A 7661-nucleotide genomic window follows, 5' to 3' on the forward strand; every position below is an offset into this window, starting at 1 on the left:
GTGGGAGTGAATGGGAAGGGGTTGGGTCCATTGGGATTTTGTACAGTGGGAGTGAATGGGAAGGGGTTGGGTCCATTGGGAGTCTGTACAATGGGAGTGAATGGGAAGGGATTGGGTCCATTGGGATTGTGTACAGTGGGAGTGAATGGGAAGGGGTTGGGTCCATTGGGATTGTGTTCAGTGGGAGTGAATGGGAAGGGGTTGGGTCCATTGGGATTTTGTACAGTGGGAGTGTGGTAAACCACTGTAGTTCACTGTGTTCTCTGTTGTTGTTGTTGTTGTTGTTGTTGTCGTTCACTCTTGTTTCACTGTTGTGCCTGACTATGCCTCAGCTGACTCCGCCCCTGGGCTACCGAGTATAAGAGCGGCCGCATGGCAACTCCTGGCATTCGGTCGTCCACTAGAGGCATAGTCCTGATCTGTCTGAAGTGCAATTCAGTAGTTAATAAAAGCCTGTCGTTCTGAACTCTGCCCAGCCTTTTATTAGAATTGATAGCGCATCAGGGAGTGAATGGGAAGGGGTTGGGTCCACTGGGATTGTGTACAATGGGAGTGAATGGGAAGGGGTTGGGTCCATTGGGATTGTTTAGAGTGGGAGTGAATGGGAAGAGGTTGGGTCCATTGGGATTGTGTGCAATGGGAGTGAATGGGAAGGAGTTGGGTCCATTGGGATTGTGTACAGTGGGAGTGAATGGGAAGGGATTGGGTCCATTGGGATTGTGTACAGTGGGAGTGGATGGGAAGGTTTTGGGTCCATTGGGATTGTGTACACTGGGAGTGAATGGGAAGGGGTTGAGTCCATTGGGATTGTGTACAATGGGAGTGAATGGGAAGGGTTTGGGTCCATTGGGATTGTGTACACTGGGAGTGAATGGGAAGGGGTTGGGTCCATTGGGATTGTGTACAGTGGGAGTGAATGGGAAGGGATTGGGTCCATTGGGATTGTGTACAGTGGGAGTGAATGGGAAGGGTTTGGGTCCATTGGGATTGTGTACAGTGGGAGTGAATGGGAAGGGATTGGGTCCATTGGGATTGTGTACAGTGGGAGTGGATGGGAAGGGGTTGGGTCCATTGGGATTGTGTACACTGGGAGTGAATGGAAAGGGGTTGAGTCCATTGGGTTTGTGTACAGTGGGAGTGAATGGGAAGGGGTTGGGTCCATTGGGATTGTGTACAGTGGGAGTGGATGGGAAGGGTTTGGGTCCATTGGGATTGTGTACAGTGGGAGTGAATGGAAAGGGGTTGAGTCCATTGGGTTTGTGTACAGTGGGAGTGAATGGGAAGGGGTTGGGTCCATTTGGGTTGTGTACAATGGGAGTGAATGGGAAGGGGTTGGGTCCATTGGGATTGTGAACAATGGGAGTGAATGGGAAGGGGTTGGCTCCATTGGGATTGTGTACAATGGGAGTGAATGGGAAGGGGTTTGGTCCATTGGGATTGTGTACAGTGGGAGTGAATGGGAAGGGGTTGGGTCCATTGGGATTGTGGACAGTGGGAGTGGATGGGAAGGGACGGGGTCCATTGGGATTGTGTACAGTGGGAGCGAATGGGAAGGGATTGGGTCCATTGGGATTGTGTACACTGGGAGTGAATGGGAAGGGATTGATGCATTTGAGCACAATGTGAGTTGAAGGGAAGGGGAACCAAATGTCCCTTAGTCCTAACTCACTTGGTAGGAGAGTTCTATCTGTCTTCGGAGACCAGGTTCGATACTTACATGGACGCCACAAAACTGCAAAGGGAAGCGGACCTGGGAATGTACATCCCGATCAGTGAGGTCACTGCAAACACCTGGCGGAAACAGAGAGAGGAACATTAGCGATACACCAGACCTGGTGATGCTCACCAACAGACGCTATTTGATGAGGAACGCTCTGTCGCTGTGCCTCCTGAGACTATGGGGCAACACCCTGACGCAACACGTGGAAGAATATTTTATACTTGTGCATATAGCTGGAGGAGCAGAGTTCACAGTGAGGGACCCTCGGCAGAGTGGAAGGGAAGAGCGATGTCAAGAATTAGTGAGGGAGGGGAGATTGAGGGAGGGGAGATTGAGGGAGGGGAGAGTGAGGGAGGAGAGACTGAGGGAGGAGAGACTGAGGGAGGAGAGAGTGAGGGAGGGGAGGCTGAGGCAGGGGAGAGTGAGGGAGGGGAGACTGAGGGAGGGGAGAGTGAGGGAGGGGAGGCTGAGGGAGGGGACAGTGAGGGAGGGGAGGCTGAGGAAGGGGAGAGTGAGGGAGGGGAGACTGAGGAAGGGGAGAGTGAGGGAGGGGAGAGTGAGCGAGGGGAGACTGAGGGAGGGGAGAGTGAGGGAGGGGAGACTGAGGGAGGGGAGACTGAGGGAGGGGAGAGTGAGGGAGGGGAGGCTGAGGGAGGGGACAGTGAGGGAGGGGAGGCTGAGGAAGGGGAGAGTGAGGGAGGGGAGACTGAGGAAGGGGAGAGTGAGGGAGGGGAGAGTGAGCGAGGGGAGACTGAGGGAGGGGAGAGTGAGGGAGGGGAGACTGAGGGAGGGGAGAGTGAGGGAGGGGAGAGTGAGGGAGGGGAGAGTGAGGGAGGGGAGACTGAGGGAGGGGAGTGTGAGGGAGGGGAGTGTGAGGGAGGGTAGAGTGAGGGAGGAGAGACTGAGTGAGGGGAGACTGAGGGAGGGGAGAGTGAGGGAGGGGAGAGTGAGGAAAGGGAGACTGAGGGAGGGGAGAGTGAGGGAGGGGAGACTGGGGGGGGGAGAGTGAGGGAGGGGAGAGTCAGGGTGGGGAGAGTGAGGGAGGGGAGAGTGAGGGAGGGGAGAGTGAGGGAGGGAGACTGAGGGAGGAGAGAGTGAGGGAGGGGAGAGTGAGCGAGGGGAGACTGAGGGAGGGGAGAGTGAGGGAGGGGAGACTGAGGGAGGGGAGAGTGAGGGAGGGGAGACTGAGGGAGGGGAGAGTGAGGGAGGGTAGAGTGAGGGAGGAGAGACTGAGTGAGGGGAGACTGAGGGAGGGGAGAGTGAGGGAGGGGAGAGTGAGGAAAGGGAGACTGAGGGAGGGGAGAGTGAGGGAGGGGAGACTGGGGGGGGAGAGTGAGGGAGGGGAGAGTGAGGGTGGGGAGAGTGAGGGAGGGGAGAGTGAGGGAGGGGAGAGTGAGGGAGGGAGACTGAGGGAGGAGAGAGTGAGGGAGGGGAGAGTGAGGGAGGGGAGACAGGGAGGGGAGACTGAGGGAGGGGAGAGGGAGGGAGGGGAGACTGAGGGAGGGGAGAGTGAGGGAGGGGAGACTGAGGGAGGGGAGAGTGAGGGAGGGGAGACTCAGGGAGGGGAGACTGAGGGAGGGGAGAGTGAGGGAGGGTAGAGGGAGGGAGGAGAGACTGAGTGAGGGGAGACTGAGGGAGGGGAGAGTGAGGGAGGGGAGAGTGAGGAAAGGGAGACTGAGGGAGGGGTGAGTGAGGGAGGAGAGACTGATGGAGGGGAGAGTGAGGGAGGGGTGACTGAGGGACAGGAGAGTGAGTGAGGGGAGAGTGAGTGAGGGGAGAGTGAGTGAGGGGAGAGTGAGGGAGGGGAGAGTGAGTGAGGGGAGAGTGAGTGAGGGGAGAGTGAGGGAGGGGTGACTGAGGGACGGGAGTGTGAGGGAGGGGAGAGTGAGGGAGGGGAGAGTGAGGGGGGGTGACTGAGGGACGGGAGAGTGAGTGAGGGGAGAGTGAGGGAGGGGAGAGTGAGGGAGGGGGGCTGCAACAACAAATTACATTTATATAGCTCCTTTAACATAGTAAAACGTCCCGCGGCGCTTCACAGGAGCGTAAATCAGACACAATTTGACCCCGAGACACATAAGGAGATATTAGGGACAGGTGACCCAATGCTTGGTCAAAGAGGTCAGTTTTAAGGAGAGCCTTAAAGGAGGAGAGAGAGACGGAGAGGTTTAGGGTGGGAATTCCAGAGCTCGGGGTCCTGGCGCGGTCGCCAATGGTGGAGCAATGGAAATCGGGGAGATGCGCAAGAGGCCAGAATTGGAGGGGCGCTGAGATCTCGGAGGGTTATGGGGACTGGAGGAGGTTAGAGAGATAGGGAGAGTGGGGGGGCGAGGAGGCTGTGGAGGGATTTGAAGATGAGGATTGAGAATTTTGAAATCGAAGCGTTGCCGGACCGGGAGCCAATGTAGGTCAGCGAGCACGGGAGCAGGGTGATGGGTGAACGGGACTGGGTGCGAGTTAGGACACGGGGGGGAGGGGGGGGCAGCAGAGTTCTGGATGAGCTCGAGTTGGGAGCGTTGCCCCGAAATAGTCAAGTTGGCCGTTGCTGTTGAGGGGGCCTCACCGGGTAGATCCCGAGGATCCAGAGATTCAGGCACCTGCGCTTGACGCTCCGGATATTCCGAAAGAAAAATCCCATCTCTTCCAAGAAAAGAATCAGGATCACCAAGGTCATGGCAGCGGGCACGATGAAGATCCAGAGCTCGGACTTGATGGCTGAGGGAAGAAAGAGGCGCAGAGTGAGAACGATAAATCTGGGTCGGCCTCTCGAGCCTGCTCTGCCATTCCATCAGATCACGGCTGATCTGTCCCTCAATCCCATTGACCCGCCTTCGCTCCCTCGATAACCCTTACCCAACTATAGATCTCCATCTTCAAAGCTCCATTGGACCTCCAACATCCACAACCATTTTTGGGACACAGAGTTACACAGGAAAAGGAGGAGGCCATTCAGCCCACCTCGAGCCTGTTCCATTAGGAACAGGAGGGGGCCGTTCAGCCCACCTCGAGCCTGTTACATTAGGAACAGGAGGAGGCCGTTCAGCCCCTCGAGCCTGTTACATTAGGAACAGGAGGAGGCCGTTCAGCCCCCTCGAGCCTGTTACATTAGGAACAGGAGGAGGCCGTTCAGCCCACCTTGAGCCTGTTACATTAGGAACAGGAGGAGGCCGTTCAGCCCCCTCGAGCCTGTTACATTAGGAACAGGAGGAGGCCGTTCAGCCCCCTCGAGCCTGTTACATTAGGAACAGGAGGAGGCCGTTCAGCCCCCTCGAGCCTGTTACATTAGGAACAGGAAGAGGCCGTTCAGCCCACGTCGAGCCTGTTACATTAGGAACAGGAGGAGGCCGTTCAGCCCACCTTGAGCCTGTTACATTAGGAACAGGAGGAGGCCGTTCAGCCCCTCGAGCCTGTTACATTAGGAACAGGAGGAGGCCGTTCAGTCCCTCGAGCCTGTTACATTAGGAACAGGAGGAAGCCATTCAGCCCCTCAAGCCTGTTACATTAGGAACAGGAGGAGGCCGTTCAGCCCCTCGAGCCTGTTACATTAGGAACAGGAGGAGGCCGTTCAGCCCACCTCGAGCCTGTTACACTAGGAACAGGAGGAGGCCGTTCAGCCCACCTCGAGCCTGTTACATTAGGAACAGGAGGAGGCCGTTCAGCCCCTCAAGCCTGTTACATTAGGAACAGGAGGAGGCCGTTCAGCCCCTCGAGCCTGTTACATTAGGAACAGGAGGAGGCCGTTCAGCCCCCTTGAGCCTGTTACATTAGGAACAGGAGGAGGCCGTTCAGCCCACCTCGGGCCTGTTACATTAGGAACAGGAGGAGGCCGTTCAGCCCCCTCGAGCCTGTTACATTAGGAACAGGAGGAGGCCATTCAGCCCCTCGAGCCTGTTACATTAGGAACAGGAGGAGGCCGTTCAGCCCCCTCGAGCCTGTTACATTAGGAACAGGAAGAGGCCGTTCAGCCCACCTCGAGCCTGTTACATTAGGAACAGGAGGAGGCCGTTCAGCCCACCTTGAGCCTGTTACATTAGGAACAGGAGGAGGCCGTTCAGCCCACCTCGAGCCTGTTACATTAGGAACAGGAGGGGGCCGTTCAGCCCCCTCGAGCCTGTTACATTAGGAACAGGAGGAGGCCGTTCAGCCCCTCGAGCCTGTTACATTAGGAACAGGAGGAGGCCGTTCAGCCCCTCAAGCCTGTTACATTAGGAACAGGAGGAGGCCGTTCAGCCCCTCGAGCCTGTTACATTAGGAACAGGAGGAGGCCGTTCAGCCCCCTTGAGCCTGTTACATTAGGAACAGGAGGAGGCCGTTCAGCCCCTCGAGCCTGTTACATTAGGAACAGGAGGAGGCCATTCAGCCCCCTCGAACCTATTACTGTAGGAACAGGAGGAGGCCGTTCAGCCCCTCGAGCCTGTTACATTAGGAACAGGAGGAGGCCATTCAGCCCCCTCGAGCCTGTTACATTAGGAACAGGAGGAGGCCATTCAGCCCCTCGAGTCTGTTCCACCATTCAATGAGATCATGGCTGACCTTAATCCATCTACCCGCCTTGGTTCCGTATCCCTCAATACCCCTTACCCAACAAAAATCTATTGATCTCAGTTTTGAAAGCTCCAATTGACCCCCAGCCTCAACAGCTCTTTGGGGGGGAGAGTTCCAGATTTCCACCAGTCTTTGTGTGAAGAAGTGCTTCCTGACATCACCCCTGAACGGCCTGGCTCTAATTTGAAGGTGACGCCCCCCCCCCTTGTTCCAGACTCCCCTTTCGGTTGTAACGTCACTGCCCCGAGTCTCCAGGAGCCGGCGGCCACCGCAGCACACCTGGCCCCTTCCTCTGCTCTGTGTGCCTCAGTACCACGCGGGGCAGGGGCCGTCACCCACGTGAAACAGCCATGGGAGGCCGGGGCGGCCGGGGTGGGGGAGGGGAGGGGAATTATTGCTGTGCGACGGCGAGGCCCCACTAACCCACTCCCAGTCCTGTGAAACCAGCCTAAGGAATTGCAGGCTGTGTGGTAATGTTACTGGTTCTCTGGGAGTAATCAGCCCCCTCAACAATCACAACACCTCACATTTACCCGGCCCCTTTATCGTAGTAAAGGTGCTTCACAGAATTTGACACCGAGCCACATAAGGAGATGTTAGGGACAGGTGACCAAAAGCTGGGTCAGTGAGGTCGGTTTTAAGGAGCGTCTTAAAGGAGGAGAGAGGGAGGCGGAGAGGTTTAGGGAGGGAATTCCAGAGCTCGGGGGCCCTGGCGCGGTCGCCAATGTCGGAGCGATGGAAATCAGGGAGGATGCGCGAGAGGCCGGAATTGGAGGAGCGCAGAGATCTCGGAGGGTTGTCAGGGCTGGAGGAGGTTACAGAGATAGGGAGGGTTGTAGGGGGCTGGAGGAGGTTACAGAGATAGGGAGGGTTGTAGGGGGCTGGAGGAGGCTACAGAGATAGGGAGGGGTGTAGGGACTGGAGGAGGTTACAGAGATAGGGAGGGGTGTAGGGGCTGGAGGAGGTTACAGAGATAGGGAGGGGTGTAGGGGCTGGAGGAGGTTACAGAGATAGGGAGGGTTGTAGGGGGCTGGAGGAGGTTACAGAGATGGGGGGGGTGTAGGGGCTGGAGGAGGTTACAGAGATAGGGAGGGGTGTAGGGGCTGGAGGAGGTTACAGAGATAGGGAGGGTTGTAGGGGGCTGGAGGAGGTTACAGAGATAGGGAAGGGTGTAGGGACTGGAGGAGGTTACAGAGATAGGGAGGGGTGTAGGGGCTGGAGGAGGTTACAGAGATAGGGAGGGGTGTAGGGGCTGGAGGAGGTTACAGAGATAGGGAGGGTTGTAGGGGGCTGGAGGAGGCTACAGAGATAGGGAAGGGTGTAGGGACTGGAGGAGGTTACAGAGATAGGGAGGGGTGTAGGGGCTGGAGGAGCTTACAGAGATAGGGAGGGGTGTAGG

At 57.1% G+C, this 7661-nt stretch overlaps 2 protein-coding genes across 4 annotated transcripts in view; one reads left to right on the top strand and one right to left on the bottom strand.

The window, feature by feature from the left end:
• The window catches only part of ftsj1 (FtsJ RNA 2'-O-methyltransferase 1), a 166255-nt gene that overhangs the window by 106336 nt on the left and 52258 nt on the right, over positions 1–7661 (top strand). The window lies entirely within an intron of this gene.
• Positions 1–7661, bottom strand: part of LOC147086707 (organic solute transporter subunit alpha) — a 69719-nt gene that overhangs the window by 35102 nt on the left and 26956 nt on the right. For both annotated transcript variants that reach the window (XM_085978856.1, XM_085978854.1), the window contains exons 2-3: positions 4281–4432; positions 1718–1791 (exon numbers count right to left, since the gene is read on the bottom strand). In XM_085978856.1, coding sequence (XP_085834982.1) covers positions 1718–1791; positions 4281–4391 — 185 coding nt within the window. In that variant the 5' untranslated portion in view covers positions 4392–4432. The remainder of the gene's footprint in view (positions 1–1717; positions 1792–4280; positions 4433–7661) is intronic.

The sequence above is a fragment of the Somniosus microcephalus genome, unplaced genomic scaffold, assembly GCF_052327205.1.
Source record: "Somniosus microcephalus isolate GS21.2 unplaced genomic scaffold, FLI_Smic_1.0 unresolved_chr7, whole genome shotgun sequence".
Taxonomy (NCBI): Eukaryota; Metazoa; Chordata; class Chondrichthyes; order Squaliformes; family Somniosidae; genus Somniosus; species Somniosus microcephalus.